Source organism: Perognathus longimembris, chromosome 15, assembly GCF_023159225.1.
Source record: "Perognathus longimembris pacificus isolate PPM17 chromosome 15, ASM2315922v1, whole genome shotgun sequence".
Taxonomy (NCBI): Eukaryota; Metazoa; Chordata; class Mammalia; order Rodentia; family Heteromyidae; genus Perognathus; species Perognathus longimembris.
Window position 1 is genome coordinate 6,205,508 of NC_063175.1, and position 25,001 is coordinate 6,230,508.

At 42.1% G+C, this 25,001-nt stretch overlaps 1 protein-coding gene across 1 annotated transcript in view; it reads right to left on the reverse strand.

The window, feature by feature from the left end:
* The window catches only part of L3mbtl4 (L3MBTL histone methyl-lysine binding protein 4), a 293,901-nt gene that overhangs the window by 176,635 nt on the left and 92,265 nt on the right, over positions 1 to 25,001 (reverse strand). Inside the window, exons 10-11 of the mRNA XM_048363591.1 lie at positions 24,078 to 24,163; positions 21,114 to 21,224 (exon numbers count right to left, since the gene is read on the reverse strand). Of these exons, the coding sequence (XP_048219548.1) occupies positions 21,114 to 21,224; positions 24,078 to 24,163 (197 nt within the window). The remainder of the gene's footprint in view (positions 1 to 21,113; positions 21,225 to 24,077; positions 24,164 to 25,001) is intronic.

A 25,001-nucleotide genomic window follows, 5' to 3' on the forward strand; every position in this document is an offset into this window, starting at 1 on the left:
GCTGATCTGGCAGCAGGTGTGGGATTAAGATGAGATCTGATAGGAACGGACAGAGGCAAGTGGATGATACATGAAAATACTGGCAGGGAAGGGAGCTATGGCTTGATTGCTTCAGTTTCCTCAGAGTGAGATGGGAAGACAATGGGGGAGATGTGAACAGTTAGCTAAGAGAATGGGGGGTCTCTGGGTTACAGAAATTCAGGACTCCAGCCAGCTCCAAGGAGAGGCTATGCACAGGACCAGTCCTGATAGTTTCCGAGTCATGTTTAAGAAGCATGGGAGGAGTGAGTCAGACTCTACTAGGAAAGCGTTTTTGACTGAGAGAAAGATGATGAATGTGTGAGAATCTGGGGTTTACATAATGATCTGACTCTATCATCCATGGAACTGAAGTGGGGGGAACAAGATGGTGAGGGAGAAACAGGGACAAACAATCAATGGCATCAAGGAGGCTGAAGATCCAAAGATCTGGAGCACTGAAGGACATGGCTTAGAAGGATAAGAGTAGTGGTAAGAAAGGTCACAACCATAGGAAGTGTTCCATTCTTGGCCACAGCCCGGTCTATGACAAGACAATGAGGGCCAGTGGCTGAGGTAGGGCAGAAGACAGAACAATCTAGAGAAAGTGGTTCAGGTTGCTGAGAAGACAGACAGGTGGTGGAAGGAGGACGTGAGTGCACACTGGAGCCATCTAGAAGGGAGGCTGGGCAGCTGGGGATAGTGACTGTAGTTTCCAGCTCAAACAGCCAAGGAAGAAGGGGCATCAGCAAGTACCTATGGAGGCTAGGAGGCAGTTTGCAGATGTGACATTCAAAGCCAGGGTACTTTAGGAAGGAGAAGGAAGAAATCACCCCAGGCTGGGAGAGTACAATTCTCTCCCTTATAGCCCTCCAAGGTTTGTGCGTGAGGCTACAGAGGAGGAGAATCCTGGGGGAGAAACAGGTTTGGCTTCTAACCCTGCCTTTTGACCAAAGCCATATCAGAGACAGTGACCCTCATCTGAGCCAATACAGAACAAGTCAGCCTACATTATAGAGCTTCATGGAACTAGGCAAGCCCTAACATTTCCTCCAGCAAGCTTTCCAAAGATAAGTTATGCACGAGTTAAAAAATAAGACTGAGCCTGTTGAAATCCTTCCCACTAGGGACGAAGAAGCAAAGAAACTCTTGTGATTTTTACTTTTCAAAACTTCAGACATCAATGAGTGCTACATTCCTAATTCACAGTGATGGGCTTTGTGCTCAGAGGAAACGCAGGGGCTCAGCCACCATGCTGCTATGGAAACTAGCAAGGGCCAGGCAGCAGGTAAGGGCTAGGGTTAGAAAACCGAGCCCACAGCAGCCTTGCTGCCTCAGAAAACTGAACCAAGACTGCTTTGAGAACCAATAAATACCTATGAAAATATTTTTTCAGTTAATTACAAATTTAACAAAAACAACATGGAAAGTGACTCATTTCATTCACTAAAATCCAACGAGTAAGGTGTGGCCAAATGGCTAGCAGAGGGACTGTCTTTCTCCCTCTCTAGGTCTTCACTTGAACTGCAATACAAATCATAACCAGAAACGGGATTAATAAGGAAGAGAGGGCCCTTGGGACTATTGACTCAGGCAGGGAGCCAGCGATAGAGACACAGGAGGCTCCTGGAGAGCCACAAAAGATGTCCTATAGATCACTAGCATTTAGGAACCGGGCTGAGGGCCTCAGGTGAAAGAAGAGCCCTCAGCACCAAAGCAGACCAGGCAGCTTCCTGCAGCTCTGGAGGGGAGAACACCTCCATCCACCCAATGAGCTTACTTACCCCTTGCTCCTTCCTCCTGCCAGACTGAGTTTCAGTGTCCTCCTCTACTGAGAGGAAGGAAGGAAGGATGGGCAGCATTTCTAACGATTGGTGTGTGGAATGAAGCCCGAAGGCTTCAGGTAGGCTCTCAGGCATTCAGGATCATAGACAATGACTACACCATGGAGAAGTGAGAAAGAAATCTTTCAGGGGAGCAGTAGGTTGGGAACAATATGTTTGTCAAGACCTTGTGATGTGAGCTTTCAGGTGGGCCACGGCCATTGCATTTTCTGTTCTGGAGCTGAAAGCGAAGACCAAAATGAGCTGAGCTTGCAGCCAAGACCCTTTGCACAACATAGTCCGAGGAAGGGGGGCAGGTTCCCATCCGCTTCAGGATTCCAGACTGCTAGAATTCTGTGCATCTCTCCTCCTCTCCTAAGTGCTCGGTGGCTTACTGTATGATCTCTCCGCAGTGCTGACTGCTTACCCACTGCTCAGTTCGAGGTGCATGTGGCCGGCTGACAGGAGCTGCCATGCCTTGCTTGACACACATTCCACTTGGGGCAGACATCCTGGGATGAGTCAGTCCCTTCCCAGCCTCAGACTGTCTGGGAACGCACACAAATGTTCGCCAACAGCAAACTCAGAAAAAGTCTCTTCACAATCTTTGCAGTTGAAAAGAAATTTATTTTTATTATAAAATGCTATTTTGAGGATAAAATATTTTGTTGCAGAGGGGAAAACATTTTTAAGATGCCATGCGATCACTGGCTCTCCTCCATGTAACTTCTGTGGGCGCTTGCTGTTGCCTATCTGATTGGCCTCATTAGGTTCTCCAGAAAGCCTGAGCTTCCCACACTAGAATAAATGGAATTTTCCAGATGGAATTTTCAGAAACCTCTGCAAACCCACCCAGCAGACAAAGAGAATGGCATTGGTGGGCACCGTGATCAGCAGAGAGGCACCGTGTGGCCTAGTCCCTCTGCACTATTCTGATCCTCTTTGTTGTCTATGTTCAAGATCCCCATTACTTGGGCCAACACTATCCTCATGTGCCTGATAGGTGTTCACACACATGTGTGATGCTGACGTCACAGACTGAGCCACTGATCCCTCTTCCTCACACAAACAAGAAACCCCAACTCATGCTTAACCTACACGCTCTCTAAACAGAATGTGACTCCAAGTATACCAAGTGATGCCTCTTAAAAATTCAGGTTTTTGGTTCCAACTCTGAACTGACAGTCACTAGAGATCTAGTTGTTCCCTGGGAACTATGCATCTGGAAGACAATGTCCAAAGCATTGAAAGTATCGAGCCCTCATCCCTTTCCTCAGCATGAAAATTCTTGAAGAGGAGTTGAAAGATGTCAAATCAAAGCCTGGGATTTCTGAGCATGCTGTCTCAAGACCAAGAATTTCCAATGAGGTTGGCAAAAACACTTTTTCCTGAAGACTTGTAGACTGGCAGGGACGACTGCTAACTGTGGGATGCTGTAGTTCTAGAGTTTATGTGCTTTGCCTTCCCTTGAAGATGTAGACCTCTACAGCTATTGGCAGTCATGACTCAGCCCCATTCTGAATCTCCATCATAGGGAACAGCTGGCCAAGCAGAGCACCCCGACATCCTGGCCACTGCGATCTGCCTAAGCATTTGCTTTGGATCACATAACAGTGCTCCCCTAGCTCCTTCTCTGCAAAGAGCAATAGGGAAGACTGTTGCTGTTTGGGCCACTGTTCTGCTACGGCACAGCTGCTGGCATCCACTCCACAGATGAATGGAGAGATCATCTTCAAGAAGAAAGGTTTGTATCAACAGTAGAAGGAATCTGGGAAACAGAGGCAGAAGAAGACCTGGGAAGAGGTAGAAATGCAGAAAATGAAAGAAAGATGTGGAGGGGGGAGATGGTAAGGAGGCAGATAAACAAGGCAACATGTTGTTTGAGACCCTGGATCCATCCAGATGTGCCTGCAGCTGGATCATCCGTGTCCTCTCCTGCAGTGAGCTAAGGATGCTCCACCCCTGTTTTTACTTACACCAAGTTAGCCCTGGATTTCTCTCAGTTGCAGTGGAAGAACTGCAGTGATTATTTCATACACCATTCTTTTCAAGTCTAAAGTTCTACCTCAAGGTCAGGCCAAGCAGGGACTTAAAAGCTGCCACTTAAAGACAACACTGGGCCACAGAAAGCTAACAACAGTTATTACTGGTTCTTCATCTATCTTTGACTGCAGTAAGTCCTCTAGCCTGGCCCCAGGTGGCTACTGTGGCCATGCTAGTGCCAAGCCTTTCCTTTCCCCACTCCTCACTTCCAGTGCCTTTTCACTCAGACTGTATCTTTGATCCCCTCTTTGTTTCTTAAAGACTTTGTAACCACACAAATGAATCTGAATGTGACTTTCATCTTCCTCTAGTCTTTGTAGTCCATAGTAGACAGAACTTCACAGTGCAAGTGTGAAGAGCACAACCTGAGCTTGTCAGTAGCTCACCACTGAAGCTCACTCTGGGGCCCACCCCTCACACTTGGAAGGGATAGAACAGATATTAGAGTTCCATGTGTCTGCTTTATTTCCAAACATGCTAATTCTCTGTTTCAAATAAGATTTCTAAAAGCTATCAGGGGAAAAAAAAACCCCAGAAATTCTGTAGTGCTGTGGATGCATTCTAATACTTACAATCATTAGTGAGATCTCACATCTGATGGAGTAATTTGTATGATTTCTGCAGTCCTCTGACATACACTGACCACTGGCTGCATAACAAATATTTCTAAAGGAATAATCATAGGCCCAAGCCCCTCATGGTAGAGCGTATCTGTAATCCAACCTATTCTGGAAACAGGAGGTAGCCTAATTTTAAAAGAGGGAGAACTATCTCTGAAAGCAAGCTGGAAAACTGAACATCCATATGTAGAAAACTGAAATTGGACCCTTGTCTCTCATCTTGCGCTAATATCAACTTAAAAGGACCAAAGACCTTGAAACTACTATAGTCCAGAAACTACATTGTTGGGAGCCGAAGGAGCAGCTAATCTCATTCTGACCTCTGGCTGTGTTGTTATCACTAGGATATGCTAAGTGCAAGGACATTTGTTTACTAGCATCTCAGCCACTACCCGGAATTGCTTTGCTATGTCCGCTTTGCTATGTCCACTGGAGTACATTCCTATGTTAATCAACCTCATCCTGTCTTTACTGCCATCAAATGTTGTGAACTTCAAAGCCTCTCAGTGTTCTTGAATTTTAGCAACCCTATGCTATTCCCTGGTTCCTAAACTGCATATAAAGTGGAAGTTAAGAATAAACGTGGCTGCAGCCTTGAGTTACAATCTTTTTTTTTCTTTTTTCTTTTTCAAATTTTTATTATCAAACTGATGTACAGAGAGGTTACAGTTTCATACGTTAGGCAATGGATACATTTCTTGTACTGTTTGTTACCTTGTCCCTCATACCCCCCTCCCTCCTCCCCCTTTCCCTCCCCGCCCCGAGATGTTCAGTTCACTTACACCAAACAGTTTTGCAAGTATTGCTTTTGTAGTTGTTTCTCTTTTTTTACCCTGTGTCTCTCAAATTTGGTATTCCCTTTCAATTTACTACTTCCAATACCAGTATACACGGTTTCCAATATACTCAGATAACATTACAGAGATAGTGTAGGTACAACCACAGAAAGGTGATACAAGAACATCATCAATAATAGAAGCTACAGATACACATGGGATGTTGAAAGTAGTTAGAACTGTGATATAACAATTGTTTCCATAACATGGAGTTCATTTCACTTATCATCATCTTATGTGTTCATAAGGGTATAGCTATTGGGCCTTGTGATGCTCTGCTATGACTTGCCTAAACCTGTACTAATTATTCCCAATAAGGGAGACCATAGAGTCCATGTTTCTTTGGGTCTGGCTCACTTCACTTAGTATAATTTTTTCCAAGTCCTTCCATTTCCTTACAAATGGGACAATGTCATTCTTTCTACAATCTTAAGCTGCAGACCTCCCGAACCCCATCTTTTGTCTCTTCTCTTCTTTTTTCTCTATCTATTTTTCTTTTTCTTTAATCCTTGCCCCCTCAATCAGGATTCCCTCTTCACTGCCAGCTGGCTCCGGCAATACATCAGACCAGAAACCTTGAAACTACTACAGAACATAGCTGGAGAAACACTAGGATTGACTGGCATAGGCAAGAACTTTATGAATAGAGTTCCAGGGACTCTGCAAATAGTAGAGGGCATCAACAAATGGATTGCCTCAAACTAATAAGTTTGTACACAGTGAAGGACAGAATTACTGAGCTAAAAGGTATCCTACAGAATGGGAGAATATCTACCAGATATTTATTTGACATGGGCCTAACATATAGAATATATGAAGAGCTCAAGAAACAACCCCTCCCCCCCAAATAAGTAACACAATTAATAAATAGGCAAAAAAGCAAAATAGGGACTTCTCAGAAAAAGCAAGCATGGCCAATAAACACATGAAGAATTGCTCAACATCCATGGCCATAAAGGAAATGCAAATCAAAACAACACTGAGATTCCATCTCACCCTTTTAAGACTGGCATCATCAAGAATATGAACAACAACAACAACAAGTAAGGACAGGGATGTGAATAGGGGAGAGGGAAGGAACCTTATTACACTGTTGATGGAAAGGTAAACAAGGGCAAGCATTCTGGAAGGCAGTTTGGAGATTCTTTTAAAAGATTAAAAATAGAACTACCCTATGATTCAGTGATACCACTCTTGGGCATCTACCTAGAATATTACAAGTCAGGATACAGTAGCTAAAGGATCATATACTTAAGAGTCCAATGGTGAAACTCCTTTGAACAACTAATGAACTGTTTCACAAAATGAATACCAGAAGGCTGATAAATGCTGAATAAGTGGGGACAAAGGAAAGGCACATGAATGGAGGGAAGAAGGGCAAGCAGATGCAGTCATTATATTCAATGTACATTATGTAAAAATTAAAATGTGTAACTTGAGGGTGTAGATGGGATGGGCACAGATGGGGAAGAATGGATGGAAGGGGTGAATGGGTCGAGATGCATTATACTCATAACTTGGCTTCTGGACCACTACAGAGAAAAATATTTTTTAAATGACTGGAGAACAGTGGTGGTGCACGCCTGAAATCCCGGGTAGGCAGCAGGCAGATGTAAGATGATCTTGGTCTCCAAGGCCAACCCTAGGCAAAAACTTAAGACCTTGTGTTAAAAAGAAAGTAAAGCGAAGGGGCTGGGGTAAAGCTCAAGAGTCGAGTAGTACTCTACTACCTGATTGAGCTTGGAGACTTGGAGACTGTACTTGTATATTTCACCTGCCTCTCTCCCCTGCTCTGACCTATAGAACTACCATGGATCTAAAATTACCCAGTCCTACTGCATACTTTTGTTACACACTATTTAGTCTATACATCTCTTTCAGCTAATTTGCTTTGAGCTCCTGCAAAAGCAACCCCCAAAAGGTCCAAATGATAAAGTCCTACAAATTAGCCAGAAACGAAAAACAATGACCACATGTTCTACAAAGTACTAAAAGAAGGTCTCTCTATGGTTGTTACAGTGTGCATACATCTCATTTCAGCTCGATGGCACAGCATCTATTTGTGGAGCTGTTCATAATCCTGAAAACATACTTTATGATGGAAATGGAAGGTTAATGTAAATATTTAGACAATTTGTAAGCTTGAGGATTAATCACTGAGGAATTACTGGGTTTGCTTCATGTTTACCCAGTTCTTTCCATTCATCTGAATTGTAATTTTGGTTTTCAGAATCCATTTGGCTTATTAAAGCTTGTGGTGTTCACTACTCATGGTAAAGAGACAGAAGAGAGCTGACCTGTAGACACAAGGCAAACAGGTGGACTATAGATGGGCCCAGATCCAAATGAAGCATCAGCCCCTGATGCCTTATAGGAACCTTTAGAATTTAAAAGAAAATCAGGAAGTTTTAGTAAATAACTGGTTTTAGTGTGATATTTTCATACATGCATTGCTTTAAACCACATTTGCCCCCTCCCTTTACCTCTCCTCTTTTTTTTTTTCTTTCTTTTCCTTGTTTCTCCTCAAATATCACACCACAAGAGAGTCTTAAGGTCCACATTGCCTGGCTTTCCCTTTATGTGTCCTTGAAGGCCCCCAGGGATGAAAAGTCCAGTCTGATGGCCCTGGTCCACATGTGGCTATTTCATGTCTAACTACTTACATTCAATTTTTGGCAGCCCCACTTACCACACCTCAAATGCTCAGGAGATACCTGAGGCAACTGCCAAGGCTTGAAGAGAGGTGATGATATACAGTTCCATCTCTGTAGAAAGTTCTATCAGCGACATTCCCCCAGAGGACTGATGACCGCACGGTTTGTTGTTAGGCCAGGGATACAGAGTTGGCCACCTATAGACTGGATGCAAAAGCCTAAGAAGGGAGAGGTGAGGAACAAGGAGGGGGAACCTAGGGTCCAAGAGAAGCCCCCAAGACCTTATTCTTGAATAGATTGGGTTTGGGCAGCAACTGAAAACATGAAATTGAGCCTCAACAGATGGGGATCACTGTTTTAATGCCAAATATGGCTTATGGGTGGGAACAGATGATTCTAATTAATCTTCAGGGCACGATGAGTCTCTAGGATCACCGTACAATGAACATATGAGGCCCAGGGGCAGATCAAGAATGTCCACAGGAGGGTGGCAGGCCAGATGGGCAAGAACCTCCCTCTAGGAACATGCCAAACTGTGGAAACAGGAGGTACTAAGATAAACCCAAGCAGAGCAAGAGACACCTGGGCAGGGACTAGGGGCACATGCTCAGAGGCAGAGCAAAGCACCAGGGGTATGAAATGTTTGTCTCATCTAAGTGCTGAGGTGTGAAGGAGAAAGCAAGGTATATAATAGTATCCTTCCTGTATTATGGGAATACACCGTGATCAGACACTGCTGGAGACTTCCCATCTCTTCTGACAGCACCATTGGGCAGGAGACTTCTCTGGGTTGGCTCAGAAGCAGAGAGATGAACTTGGGTTTTGAGATGGCTTCAGCCAAGTGAAGGGGGCCACACTCAAACAGCAATCTGAGCCCTTCATGCTGCAGGCAGCCTTTCCCATTCAAGGCTTGGAGAGCAGCTGATTATTACTAGAAAAGCACTAGCAGCCATTACTGTTCCTGATTCCCACCACCATATATTAGCCATTATGTATCCATTACTACCCTGCGGTCTCACTGTTGTTCCTACATTATTAGTATAATGGCCTCATAATAGGCTCAGATTCTTTGACACATTAAAATACTTCCATGACTCACTATGTCAATATTTCAGGGGAGAAAACACCCTCCACCATGAAATAACACATGATTTAAATTACTCAAGCATTATGTAATTCTCAGCCAGGCTTATAATAAGCATACTGCTTTTTAAAGTTTCATTGGTATCACAGAGGCACTCACTGATCCAGAATCTCCTGTAGCTTATAAAGACCTGTTCTTTTCTGAAAAAATATGTTGGAGGCATCAAGTTAATGCCAAGGGTTACTGTATACTTGTTTTGTATAACAGAATAAGTAATAAATGTTTAATACTAAAAATAATTTACTGTCAATAACCAACCATCAGTATATTGGTATTTACAACTCACACATCCCTTCCCTCATTCAAATGTTTGTTGATCATGAGAGGAAAAGCCAGGTGATCTACTCCAGACACTAAGGATGAAGGTCACTTGGTTAAACAAAAGAGTCAAAATATTCCTTCCACTAACTTACAACCTAGTGGACAAAATATAAAGAAATGAAGCAAGCTGGGTGCTTGTGGCTAATCCTAGGTATTGTGAGGGTTGAGATCTGAGGATCATGGTTTGAAGGCTGCTTGGGAAGAAAAGTTTGTAAGACTCTGATCTCCAATTAACCAGCAAAAAAGCCACAAGTGGAACTGTGGTTCAAGTGGTAAAGAGTCAGCCTTGAGAAAGAAAAGCTACGGAGTACCCAGGCTCTGAGTTCAAGCCCAGTACTAGAACACACACACACACACACACACACACACACACATACACACACACATACACACACACACACACACACACGTGCGTGCGCAAAAAACAACATATAGAATCTAATGTCAAGTAACCATAAGTCTGATGATGGAGTTTTGGAGATTGAATTCATGTAAAAAAAATGAATTAGTCTCCCATTGTAGCAAGTAGAAACTGAGACACAGAGAGAAAGGTAGCCTTGGCCATGGCATTATTAGTTCAGGTCTGAGTCTCTTCTGCCTTTCCAGTAAATGAGAAGCGAAGACACAAGAGAATGAGAAAGCTAGGATGGGGGACAGCGCAGAGATGGGGAACAAAGCACAAGCCAGGCCATGAGACCATGCATTGATTAGAATAATGGAGCAGAAGGCTGTGTGACTTAGGGTCCCCTTAAACAACAGAACTGGGGAAGGGAGAGAGAATACCAAAATCAAGAGACAAACAAAAGACACAAAACAAAAAAGAACAAAAAGACAAACCATTAAAAAAAGAAACACTTAGAAACCATTTGGTGTAAACCAACTGCACAACTCTTGGGGGGAGTGGGGAAAGGGGAGCGGGAGGGGGGAAATGAGGGAGGAGGTAACAAGTAGAACAAGAAATGCACTCACAGCATTTCATATGAATCTGTAACCCCTCTGTATCACACTTTGACAATAAAGGAAATAAAACATGTTGAAGATAAATTTGAAAACTGAACTTGACCTCTTCAGCCACAGGATTGAGTTTGAGCACATTTCGAAATTTGTGAATAGGCACTACTTGAGAATGGGCAGGGCTACAGAAAACACAGAGACACTTGGGGTAAAATTTAAAAAAAAAAATCTGCTAGAAGGACCTCAGAAGGCTGAACTGGACCTAGCATGCGTTTCACTGACAACTTTCTTTCCTGTTGTCTTAAGTTTTGTTTTGATTCTTGGGACAGGATCTTACCAAGTCACCCAGAGCTTCGAGTTTATAATCCTTCTGCTTCAACCTCCAGAGCACTGGGATTACAGGTATGAGACACAATGGCTGGCTCAAATAAAGACTAGGCAAGCAGTGTCTTTACAATCTGGAATGGCCCAAAGTATCTACATGGAACTTGCATGTGCAAAGATTGTACATATGTTCTTTAGATCTCCATGTTTATTTATAAATTTGCCACTTCTGCCAATCAGTGAAAGCCGTTCTGCTACTCTCACAAAGCAGATGTTTGCTTTGGGAGACACACTCTGCTCTCTTTCCGCCCTGTCCCTGCATCACATCAGTGATTCTGATGTCAAGACGCAACTTCCAAATGGCTGAAGAGCTTCACCAGTGGCCCATGCTGGAAGTCAGTTGGCTTCGAAGAGCTGCCCCTGCCCAAGAGAAGTGTGTGCTGACGACAGCCAGTTCTCTAAGAACAGAAGCTGACACGTTCCAAAGCAGATGGCAGACGGCAGGGTGATCTCTTCACACAGCTCTGAGTGAAGTACCATTATCAACTTAAAAGGGGAGGCTGATAAAAGCCAAGTCAAGAGCCACAGCTCAAATTCTGGTCACTTTCTATTTTTCTCCAAATCTTGTAGTTGTCTTTAAATGTGGCAGAACATAGAATAAGACAGGCTAGAGGAGGAAGACCAAACTATGAGGATTTAGGACGGCACACTCAAGGGTCAGTTCTTTGACTCAATATAAGATGGCCAGACACGGAAAGGGAGGTAAGAAAGTCATGTGATGCAGCTCACAGGTATAAAATCACTTTGTGTCAGGCCCTGGTGGCTCCCACCTGTAATCCCATCTGCTCAGGAGGCTGAGATCTGAGGACCTTGATTCTTATCTAATGGTGAGCAAAAAAGTCCAGAGAAACTCTTGTCTCCAAGAGTTAACCAGCAAAAAGCCAGAAGCAGAACTATGTGGCTCAAGGGCTAGAGTCCTGGCCTTTAGTGAAGAAGCCAAGTGAGAGTGTGAGGCCCCGAGTTCAAGCCCCAGTACAGGCACCAGAAATAAATAAATGTTAATTAACTGCACCTTGGTTTAGTATGGCTTGACAGGGTCTCAAATGGATCTAGAGAGACCTGCTAGGGGAGAATTATAGTGGACGAGGTAAGAGTAGCTTTTCTGTCTCCCTAAGCGGGGACAGATATGACTGAGGAAGGAAGAGAAAGATGTGTTATCTGGACTTAGATGCAGCGGAATCTTCTGCTTGACTGTCTATGGTAGCTCTGAGATGTGCAGATGTTATGACTCTGGTTTGAGTCACTTGGTAAATAAGACTGCCATTTGTGAAATTGAAAATACCTAGGAAAGACGTAGGTGTGAGTGTATTAATTAAAGTATTTCAGTTCAGGACAAACTAACAAGAAAGATACAGAAGATGTTAAGCACCAGTTAAATACACAGCTGGGAAGTAGTCATGGTAGTGGATAGAATTTGGAAATCATTTGCAAATACAAGGCACTGAAAACCAACAGAATGGATGGATAAGAAATCATGTAGAGAGAAAGAACCAGGCAGAAATTATCAGCACCAGCACACATTAAAATTGCCTGAGGGAGTTTTATAAAATACTGATGTTTGCTGAGCATTTACATAGGCAGTTAGGCTTGAGATCTACTAGCAAAGAAAAACTCAAAGGGGCCAAAACTTGAGCCTTAGAAAATGTCAATATTCAGAGGTTAGGAAGAAGAGGCCAAAAGAAGACTCCAATAGCCCAAAGAGGCAGATGACAACAGGAAAATATAATTGCACAGAACCTACAATTAATAATTACCACTCCGCAGAGCATGGTGGATATGCCTATAATGCCAACTACTTGGGAGGCGAAGACTAGGAAAACCACAATTTGAGGCTCAGTCCTGGTTACACGTTAATGGAGACTGCCATCTCAACAAAAAAGCCACATGTGAAGATTCTTATTGGCAACTCCAGCTACACGAGACACACAGAAGGACTGTTGTCTGAGGCTGTCCCAGACAAAAATGTGCAACCCTGTATGAAAAAAATCTAAAGCACGAAAGGATTTGGGGATATGGCTTGTAGTAGAAGACCTACCTACCAAGCATGAGTTCAAATCCCAGTACCATCAAAAGAATAAAAAGACAAATAACCAGCATGCCCTACTAAAGGGAGCCTGATAGAGGCGACATAAGCAGACACCCCAAGATTGTGTGCCTGCCACTCAGCCCTCTGCCATACTCTTCTCCCTCCTTGCCCCACTGAGAAGCAAGTTACAGCGCTCATCTCAAGTTATCAGTGAAGTTCGGTTACATATGACAAAATGGTAAGTAGGAGGGCTCCCCAGAGAAGCCCTAGCAGCCGCTCACTCCTTGTCCCTGTGGAGGTCAGCAAACACTGCCCTGGTGAGCACAGCCAGAGCAGCAGCACATCGGTATCTCGTGTTCATGCCTGAGGAGGGGGTCTCCCCCTTCAGTGCACATGCAGTGCAGTGGCCAGTGGGTTCAATGTCGATCCCCACCCTGGAATAAGGCCCACCAGTCTCTAAGGTGTGGACTGCATTCTGAATAGCAAATAGAAAGTCTCTAGAAGCCCTCATCTCTGCTACACCTTTGAAATGCTACACCCAGATCTACAATGGACGGTCAGCAGCCGGCATACCGGCCTTGAAGCCTGCAGGTGCAGTCTTGCCTGAAGAGTATTAGGGTTGTGCTCTGTCTGCTCTTCAAACCAGAACCCCCTTTTAATTTTATTGCTAGTTGTTGTCGGTGTGTGTGTCTTGGTGTGTGTGCCTCTGTGTGTGTGTGTGTGTGTGTGTGTGTGTGTGTTAGTACTTGGTCTCAAACACAAATTTTCATGCTCTCACTTGGCTTTTTGTAACCAAGGCCGGTGCTCTACCACTTGAGCCACACCTCCACGTCCAGCTTCCAGTCTTTTAGACTTTTCTGCCCAGGCTGACTTTGACCTTGAATCCTCACATCTCAGCCCCTAGCTGAGGGGACTAGGATATAACTAGGATTAAGGGTATGAGCCACTAGCATCCAGCTAGTAAATGCTTCCACTGGGGCTGCCATCATAATAGTCTGTACCTCTAGACCGCACCAGCTTGTCCACATCAGCTGGCCCCCTCTGTTTGGTTCAGCGATAGGAGCTCATCTTCTAGGTGTCCAGGGGCCACACACCTCTTCTTTTCTATCAACAGGCTCCTTGGGGCTGGGGCAAGGCGCCCCCCATGAATAGGGTAGTTCTGCTGTGCCTATCTTAGAAGAATGAATACACACACTCTCCATGAGTTCCCAGGGTTGGTGTCCCGAGAGTGATCTTAGAAGGAGAAGTAGAAAAGGGTCTGCAGCAGCTTTTTAGGCAGAGACCTCCTTGCCCATGCCCCTCACCCATACCTTCACCTGCCCACAGCCAGAGCCATGCATCTCCTGATATTCCTCTGTTCAAGGATCCAAAAACAATCTCGTGAGCAATCATGGCCCAAGGGATGGTTTCCAATTTGAATAGGAGGAAGAACACACATGGTCTATAGGTGTGTGCCCATTTAGCTCACGCATGCACGCACAGATGCAGATACGGCACAGTCTGCCTCAAGTCTCCTTTGCCTCTACATATAGTAAATAAAGGCATGTGTTATTTGGAGAAGAAAGCAACATACGTACAGGTATGCTATATGCCTTTAAATAATAAGGTAGTTTACTTACATAGCATTATTATTACTGTGTTTTTATTTTAAACGTGATGTACAGAGAGCTTACAGTTTCATAAGTCAGAAACTGTTCTGGGGCCATCTCCCCCATAGCATCTCTATTCACAACACTCACTGAACTTATGATCAATTTTCAAAAACGTACAAGGGCCTGTACCTTACACTACGATACTAAACAGGGATTCCAGCTTGGCTTCACAACCAGACTGTAAGGCAGGTTCAAGTCCTAGTCTTTACTCTGGATATTTGAGAAGAGAGAGGAAGGGAGGGGAGCGGAGGGGAGGAGACTCAGCCTTGGAAGGGAGGTGGAACGTTCACCATCTTGCCTAGACAGTCCATTCTGGGGTGCTTTTGTTTAGTTGTTAATTTCTTGAAAGACATGCTTCCAGTGGTTAAAGAAATAGCATGCTAATGAAACAGGATGTAAGAAGAAGAAACCATGTTGGGCATAATTAGCTAAGTATCAGTATTGGTATGGGTCCTGGAATGTCAAAACTGCAGCTGCTCATGCAACCCAATTCTAAAAACTCAGGAAAGCAGCAGAGAACGAGTAAGTATCCTTTAAAGCAAAGATGAGTTCAACAGACTCCTTACCACTCTTAGGGAACACGGTGTGTTCCCATGGCTGAAGGCCTGGGAGATAAAAGCCTTCATTGTCATAGCAGGTCAGGGGGATCTCAGTTGTCTGAGCAAATATATAGCTTTGAATGAAATAATTAGAATACCGAGAGCCTATTTTTATTAGCTTAAGAACTATTGGTTTTACTCAAAAGCACAGTTACTCCTACAACACAAATATAATTCAGTATTTCTGTACACACCTATTTGCATTCTTACAACAAAGAAATCTGTAGCATTCTGTGGACACTCAAGAAAGATATAACCCTAATAAGAGGGTTAAGAACAAACAGTGCTGAACCCTCATCATCTTTAATTTAAGAAGATTCAACCCAGACAGGATTTGCATAGAAAGCTGTGAGCCATTCTATTTCTATTCTAGCCAGCTCATGACTCAGCAGGTGCCTCCAGCCAAATAATCACACTGCCTCTTTTTAGATGCTGCAGGTCAGGCTGGGGAGGTGGGAGTGGGCTGGGAATGTGTGAGGCCGCTCCAGGGGGACTCTGAGCTTGGTTCACCACCACAGTAGTCATGCACTCAGTTGTCAGGCCTGGGTTTCTGGTCTGGATATAGAAACTTTAACAAAAATATGACAGGGTCAAGCACTGATGGCTCAGGCCTGTAATCCTAGCTGCTCAGGGGGCTGAGATTTGAGAATCACAGCTTGAAGTTAGCCCCAGCAGGAAGGTCTGTGAGATTCTGATCTCCAACTACCCACCAAAAAACCACTGTGGTTCAAGGGATAGAGCACTAGCTTTGAGCAGGGACAGCACTCAGGCCTGGAGTACAAACCCCAGTACTGTATGTACGCAGGCACACACACACACACACACACACACACACACACACACACACACACACACCAGTGACAGGGAACGTTCTCCTTACAGCTCTAGTGGTAGTAGGTTAGCCATGTGTGAGAGATTACACATTGGGGCCTGGGTTGTACTCACATTGGAAACCAAAGGAATCAATGGTGATCAACTGACACTAGGAAAACATCTATTTCTTCTAAACCTACAAGCTGTAACTATACAAAACGTCCTATAGTGAAGATTACAATACTTTCTTCTCACTGCTTAATCAATTTAGTAATCAATTTAGTTAAGACAGGAAATGGTAGATGACAGTCTATGGGACAAATATGAGGTCCACTCCTACCTGTTTTTGTGAATTCCATACATTAAAAATACTCTTCTGTCATTTTTAGCTAGAAAAAAAGGGAATAGTATGGTACTACTATGTAAAAACGACGTGAAATTGAAATGTGAGAAACATCCACTTTCTTTGGCTGGGCAATTGTAGGGAGTGCGTGGCCACATGAAGGGAAACATAGTACTGCTTCTGGTAAGGAGCACTTAGCACCTAGCACCCATGCTGCCTGGCTTGCTCCCACCTGCCGAGACATTTTCTAGGTTCTCCACACCTGTTCCTCAGTGTTGTCTAACTCACTGGTCATCGTGAGAATGACGAAAGCCAGCAGCATAGACAAAGCAGCTGGGGAGCCCTTGTGGGTAACTGTCATTAGTGTTACCAGCACGGTGGCTTCTTGCGCCTATAATTACACTAATGCAACAGGAACAGGTAAAACCTGCTTCGACATTCCTGGAACTTATGCTTGACACTAATTCACAGTTTCACCAACTCTGACAATTACCTTTTCGTTACTGGTCATAATACTTTTTGAAAATTGCCAGTCTCCTTCCCAAGATGAACTCAGCTGTCAATCACCTTGGCAATAATGGTAATTAATTACAAGGTTTGCTCAAAGGACACACATTTTTAATGTTAGTATCTTGTCCTATTCTTATTTCAAAGTCACTTCCAGAAATGCCCCCATTAGGAACACTGACAAATGAGATGATCTATTCTAGACTGCTCTCCTTTCTTGACAGTTAAGCCAGGACTCACCCGGTCAAGCAACCTTCTCAAAGACAGGCTGACCCTAATTAAAGAGAACAGTCACATGCTTGCATTTGAACTTTGGCTTTGCGCTAATCCATCTGCAATTTTTTTTCAAAAGAAGATTTCAACTATTGATTCAGTTAAAATCCAAAATATTCTCTAAGTCTAGTAAGTGGATGTCTTACTGTGACAATTTCTCTTGGTCACGATGCCCTAATTCCATTTAGAAATGCCACAAATACATACAGTTGATGCATTAAATATGAAAAGACTTGCTGAAGAGATTCTATTTATTAATGATTCAGGAGAACTTCCTAAAGCATCTATTTGGAATTTATTTATAATTCATTTTACAGCTTAGCTTCAGTTCCCACTGGGTAAATATGTATCAAACAGTACTCAGTTTTTGAGTCCTCGCTTTACTTTTATTTATATATTTATTTTTTGGTCAGAGAATACTTTTCCTCACCTAAGAGCACCCATCCAACTACTGTAACTTATGGTGCATTTCCTGATAAGTCTTTCAGAGAGAATAGAGTACAGAAAGGAGCTAAACAAAGGAATGATTACTAAACATAAGAGATAACCTATTATAAAACAAACAAGAAACACTAAGTCCATTATAAATATTTATTAGAAAGTAGTCATGGTAATTAATAAGCCTAATAATCAACATAAGAGGAAACAGGATCTCCCATGATATGGAAAACGTCAGGCTTATCTATCAGGGCAAGTGAGTATTGTCTGTATGCACATCAGCCAGGCGTGGCCCAGCTAGTGATGGGATAGGGACTGCTGAGTGCCAGGAAGTAGACTATCATGAATCATGCAACATCTGCAGAATTGACAGCTTACAATGTCCAGTTATCCCAGTGCTTTCAGCTAGCTTCCAAACTAGAGAAACATCAAACACCTTAAAATCTTAGTTGATACTTAAGTTCTCCCTGTCAACATCAGAATAGAGGTTAAATCTTTTCTTTTCTTTTTTTTCGCCAGTCATGGGGCTTGACCTCAGGGTCTGGACTCTGTCCTTGAGTTTTGTGCTGAAGGCTAGCACTCTACCACTTGGGCCACATCTCTACTTCTGCTTTTCTTTTCTTGTAGCTAATTAGAGGTAAGAGTCTCATGGACTTCCCTGCCTGGGCTGGCTTTGAGCTGTGGTCCTCAGATCTCAGCCTGAGTAGTTAGAATTACAGGTGTGAGCCAGTGGCACCTGGCAGAGGTAATACCTTTCTATGAGTAGTAAGAGTAGTTTTAGTTATAAAGATTTAATGTACTTAGCTTGGTTCCTGGAACAAAGAGAGCACATTTTAGTCCACTGTTTGGTCTACAGCTTAGTGTTTAGTCTATCACTCCAGATTCTATCACACCAACATGCCTGCTATGGTTTCAGCCTCTATAACTACAGTCACTGAGCCAGTGACTTTATCCTACTCCTCCTGGCCACCATATCGTAAATGGGCACATATAAAGAATAGCAATTCATAGGTTTTTAACTTAAAGAACACAAAGTGTAGGAGGATGGCTTAGAAAAAAAATCAAAATGAAATAATGAAAACAGATAAAGGTAAGTGTTGGTGACAATGCAGAAATACTGGACTCCATCAAGGAGCAGACTTACTCGGCTGACTTGTCTTTTCTGAGGAACATTGATGAATGGGAATTTAAACTGTAAGGTTTGACTCTTGCTTCTAATCAGAAGATGGCCAGCATGCTGACAACCTTACACCTCTAATTCATGAGGTGAGACAACGGAAGAACAGACTGCAAGGGGGTGGATATGGAAGGTCCGTGGGAGACTGGTTAGAAATGAGTAAGAGATTAGCACTGTGTGCACAGCTTCAAGCCAATGATGACCACTGTAAGACCGAGACAAACTGATAGACTAAATCATATGCGGAGAGAATTCATTTCACTTTTGATAAGATACACAAGGCAGAGTTCCATTTGCATAAATAGACCTTTATTAAGGCTTAAAATGCTAATGGGACTTCCATTACATGTAGCACCACAGAAATAACAATTACAGCTCCACCACTTGCAGAGGTACTACGGATTAGTAAACTCTCCTTTCTCTAGTAAAAACAGGACAGGGTAATTTCCATGAAAGAGAAAGAACAAGGAAGTAATATGTAAAATGTGTATTAGGAAGGATAAGCTAAAATTGAAGAGATTTTAAAATGTCATTACTGAGATGATAAATACAAGCCATTAAAAATCACTTGGGAGCTAGTTTTTCAAACGTGTGTGTGTGTGTGTGTGTGTGTGTGTGTGTGTGTGTGTGTGTGTGTGTGTGCATGAGCCAGTTCTGGGGCTTGAACTTAGGCCTGGGTGTTACCCTGAGCATTTTGGATCAAGGCTAGTACTCTACCACTTGAGCCATAATTCCATCTCCAGATTTTTTTGGTGGTTAAATGGAGATCAGAGTCTCATGGGCTTTCCTGTTCAGGCTGGTTTTGTACCATAATCCTCAGATCTCAGCCTCCTCAGTAACTAGGTGGCATGAGCCACTGGCTCTTGGCTTAAATGGCATTTTAAGGTAGTAAGTTAATCCAATAGGTTCAAACCTAATAAACTGGCAAGCAATGCTCCAATGACTACTAGTTTACATACTTTATAAATAGTAATAAAATATAAAATAAAATTAAAAGTCTAGAAAACAAGTCAGGTGCCAGTAGCTCACATCTGTAATCCTAATTACTCAGGACACTGAGATCTGAAGATTGCAGTTTGGAGCCAGCCTAGCCAAGAAAGTCCAGTAGTCTCTTATCTCCATTAACTACAAACACACACACACACACACACACACACACACACACACACACACACACACACACAAAAGGCCAGAAGTGCAGCTGCGGCTCAGGCTCAGGGACAGTGCCCAGGCCATGAGTTCATGTCCTAGGTCCAGCAAACACACACACACACACACACACACACACACACACACACACACACACATGCAACCACTAGAAAATATTTGATGTACTATAAGAATTGAGCTTTTCTGAGGAATGCAATAAAAAATTAAAAGTTAATAACAGAATATGATAGTACAGGGACCATACTGCTACAAAGCTGGTATGATAGCCAGTAAACAATGAAGCCATACATTTTTTACAAATCTTTAGCAATTTTCTTGAAATTAAAGTTAAAACATTAATAACAATGTATTAGGCAAGTAAATACCTAACTGATGTTTGAACATAATCATTGTTTAATTTTTTCAGGAGAATTAAGAACATTAAATGTATGTTCTTGGTAATCTTTAGCAAAGCAAGATACTCTTCTCCAAATTTTACCAAAATATATGTACTGAATATTTTCAATAAAATGAATTAAGATGCTGCTTACAAATTAAGGATAAAGGAAACAAAATGTCCTCCAACTGTACATGAAACAAATACACCTTTCAATACTAGCACCTATTAAATTTAGTTGACTTTGAGCTTCTTAGTTTGAAAAAGAACAATGCTGGGCAGGAAATCATTTTTCAGCTGTCATGCTATAAAAGAGTTAATGAATTCCACAGATGCTCTCAGCTCTCAGCACCAGAAAGATACAAAGCTTTCACTCTAGGAAAATTTCATTTTGAAAATATGCATATTTAAAATGCCATCAACAAGGACAGTATAGACATCTGTTAATCAAATATAACTCAAAATCTAATATTTCCTTTCAGTTACAGAAACTAAGCTTTTTGTTTTATTTTAGGGGAAAAGAACAGAAAATGAAGAATTGTGATCCCTCTCTCAATCTATATTATTCAGTCTATCAAATTTCTTAGTCCACATACAGATAAGCTGGAAATCTTTGCACCCAAAACTCAAGTAAGTAGAGAAGAAACTGATTGGAAATTTATTGTACTAATTGTACTGTCTGCAGGGAGCCTCTCTTGGGCCACAGCACCTTCTGCCTATTGTCTTAGAAATCCTCCTACTTACTTCATCCTGCCACGGTCAAGGGCAGATCCAAAATGGTTTTTCTTCTCAGGTCAGATCCAGAATCGTTTTTCTTCCCAGAAAACCACTGAACAGATGAGTTAAAATTTGAAGAAAGTAAAGGACATGGCAGGATGATAAAGAAGAGATGTTGGAGAAATGCCAGCAAAATAAAATAACATAATGGTTGAAAACATGTACCTTTACTCTATGGTCATCAACATCTATGACTGTAGCAACACGAATTAAGCGTGGGTTTCGTTTATCCACCACTTCAAGTTTCATGTCTGGCAGAAAACCGTGAGGGCCCCTCTGAAATATTAAAGAACATTATAAGTCATGCAACACTCATATCATCTATTCAATCTTCTCAATTCAACATTCACAATTCAGATCTAGTCAATGTTTCTCAAGTATCATTGCTTTAGTCTTAATATTCAGATCTTTAACCCAGTTGGGTTAAACAACCCAGTTGGGTTTCACAACTCATAGGATTTTATGTACTTCTTCAAATCTGTTTCACAAAAACCTGGGAGGGGAATTATTATTTTTTGGCCATGTTGAAGGTAGCTAAAAAAGACAGACTCAATTCTGACTCCGTGAACTATCACATCAACATTCTCAAAAGATTTTGTTTGTTTAGATTTCTTCCTTTTTGAAATTAGCCTTTACAAATGGAGACATTTTTGGCTATTCTAAGTCTTGCCCAGTTTAGAATTGTATAGCCAACGAGGCTAAATGATTGAAGACATAATTCAAAAAGCATAAAATGCTTCCTAAATCTAAACTGGTTTTAATATATATAATTTTGGACTATCTTTAAGGAGGTGATTCAATTCAACACATCCGTTTCTGAGAACAATGTATCTTGATCAACGTCATCCCTTCCATTGTTCTTTCATCTTTCCCAGCCCCACTCAGCCCCTAAACTATTCCATGCTTAGATCAAGCTTAGATCATAATTTCAACTGTGGTCTTGAAATCATACTGTGCTATAAGTGAAAGCCACAGTCCATGATCTGTCACTTCATCAGCGAGATGAGAGGCCTCAGCTGCGCTGAGGTTCCTTTCAAGTCCCGAGATGCAGGGACCGAGTGTCAGTGACACAGACACACAGGCGCTAAGGCGATAGGACAGAAAAAAAGACCTAGTAAGGGGACCTAAAAAGTCATTGTAACCTAAGAAATTTAACGATCAAAAGCCAGAGTCAAAAAATCACCCTGAAGTTTTTATAACATACCAAAACCTTTCACTGTTATTGCACATAAAAGTTTGCTATTGACATTACAGGAAATGAAAGTGTATGAAACTTAAGTCTAGAAATGGCCATGGGAAAATAAAAGCCTGCTAATATAGGAGTAATAAATGGTCACCTTTTCCAATATCTAGTGTGTTTTGCTCCATTTTCTTCAGAGCATAATTACGTTTAATACATGGAGTGTGCTAATGTTGTTCTCTGATCCCTGAAAATCTCACTGTCTTCCCCAAAGACACTGTCTTCAACATGAAATTCTTTAGTTTTGTAGATGACAAAGCCACATACTGGAACTGCATCCACCATGTCCATGAGACAGAGGCTACAAGTTGCCTTTTTCACTAAATAGTTCCATCATTTTGTTTTCTTGTATGTTTTTTTTCTCTTAGAAAAGTAACGTAAAAGGTGTGGGTATGGTGGTGCACATCTGTAATCCCAGCCATGTGGAAAGCAGAAACAGGAAGACTGTGATCTGATGCTGGCCTTACCAAAAAATAACTACAGCACCAAGGTCTGGGCACATGATTCACATAGAGGAACCTCTGCTAGCAAGCCCACGAGTTTAAGGTCAAATCCTAGTACTGCAAACATTTTTTTCATAGTAAAATGAAGTTTTGAAAGAAAGCAAGAGAGAAAGAATGCAAGTAGCTGAGAATGTTTTGTTACTGAAATCCTGAGTTTTACAATCCTCTGTAGGCTGGAAGCTGGTGGCTCATACCTATCACTCTAGCTACTCAGGGGGCAGAGATCAAAGAATCATGGTTCAGAGTCAGCCAAGGAAGACAAGCCTAAGAGACATCTCCACTTAACCAGCAAAGTATGACCAAACCACCCCCCCCAAAAAAAAATAACTAAGGTAAACAACAGCACAAGGCACTGAGTTCAAGCCACAGTACTAAATAGACACACACACACACACACACACACACACACACACACACACACACACTTCCTCTGTAGAACTTGGGTACCTCTCTTCTCACTCCTGTTATATATCCTTTCCTATGTCCACATGATTACCATTTCAAACAAAACCAGAGCATCAAACAGCGTTTTATTTCAAGCCCCTTTAATCACTAGAAAACTTTCAGCAGATGAGAATATGAAGAAATCCAAGAAATAAAATGATTATCACAGACAAATCCAGAAGTCTGGGGCACACAATTAGTCTTGAAGGGAACTGACTTGAAAATTGCCCATTAGAAGTTAAATATTTCTAACCATGCCAAATCTTATCAAATCACTTGACGTTGTAAATTAATCTATACTTAGTCAACCTTGGAATTAGTACATCCATGTGAACTTGACCTGTACAAATCAGTATTCTGACAACTGCTGAAAGTAACATCTTCCTTCAACTGGATAAAGTAATGCACACAGACAGCAGGCATTCCTGGGGTCTCACTGTGTCATGGCGAACCTTCAAGCCATGCCCGGTTAAACAATACGGGGAGAATTCAAACTTCTCTTCCTGTGGACAGACAATACTGGATCGGGAGCTACAAGGTCTCCACATCAGCAGGTGCAGAGGCACTTTCAGTGGTACCCTGGCAAGCTTTACTGTTTTCCTTTGTTGTTTGGTTTGTATATTGAGACAGAATCTTACTACATGGGCCTACTGGCCTTGAACTTGAGAGCCTCCTGCCTCATCCTCCCTAGCATTTATATTACAGGCAGGTGCCAACATGTAAAACTTGTGATTTTTAAGAAAGAAAACCATATCCTACATTATTATATAGACACAGAAGCAAGTGGGAGTCACCCACTTTGAAGTTTCTAGCAAAGTAAGTTGGCTATGGGGAAAAGAAACATGTTTAAAAACAGAAAACTAGAATCATTTAAAACAACTCATGAAGCAGGACTCAACAAGAGCATTTGAAGGCCAGAGTGTTTGCCCATATGGAACTTACCATTTTTAAAACTTTGGCAGGGACTGCATTAGTTTGAGTAGCTTCCAGATATTCTGTCCAGGAAAAGTTTTCTGGATCAGTATATCCTGAAAAAATACATATGTATGAAAAGATTATTCAGATTTTTTAACTAAAAAATATTTGATAATGTAACACAGTGTCATGTGTAGGGTCACTATTTATCAGACTGTAAACTAAGAACTGTACCATGACCTCATGAATGATTTCTGCTCGTCTTGGACACAGTAAGGCAGAAAGGCATGAAAGCACTTACTCATTGGTTCATTCATTCACTCAACAAAGTCAAGCATATTGACCCAGATCACAGGACCACACAAGTACTCAACAGTGTTAGGTGTTTACTCAAGACTCAACTCCCAAGACCTACCAGAAGGCTCTTTAGAAGGTTGGAAAAACCTACAACCTGCCATCTGACCTCAAAACATCAATGGCAAAAAAGACTTAGATAAATTTTCCAATTCTTCCAAACATTCTATATCTAAAAACATTCATTTTAAGCCTGCATAATCACAATGTGCCAACACTGCTATTTTTCACTGCATCTGAAACAGACAGGGGGAGGGGAGGCATAGTTGATGTGGTAAACAGCTTGCCTAGCAAGTATAAGGCCATGAATTCAATCCCCAGTACACAGTATAGAGCTGCCTACCATTTTTAATTCAATTTCTCTTTGGCTAAGTATATTGTTTCACTTGCTGTTTGTATTCTTTTTACCACAAATCCACTTATTGAGGTCTACACTGCAGTGACTTCTTTTGGTCCTTTTGAAGAAAAACTACTCACATCTATTCATTAGCTCTGTTTTCCTTTCTAATTACGCTGTTTTCAGCTTTTCCTTTACTTCTCCAGGTTTTAATTTGCACTTGTTTTATCAAAATGGACTGCAAGTAGTTTGTTTCCAAT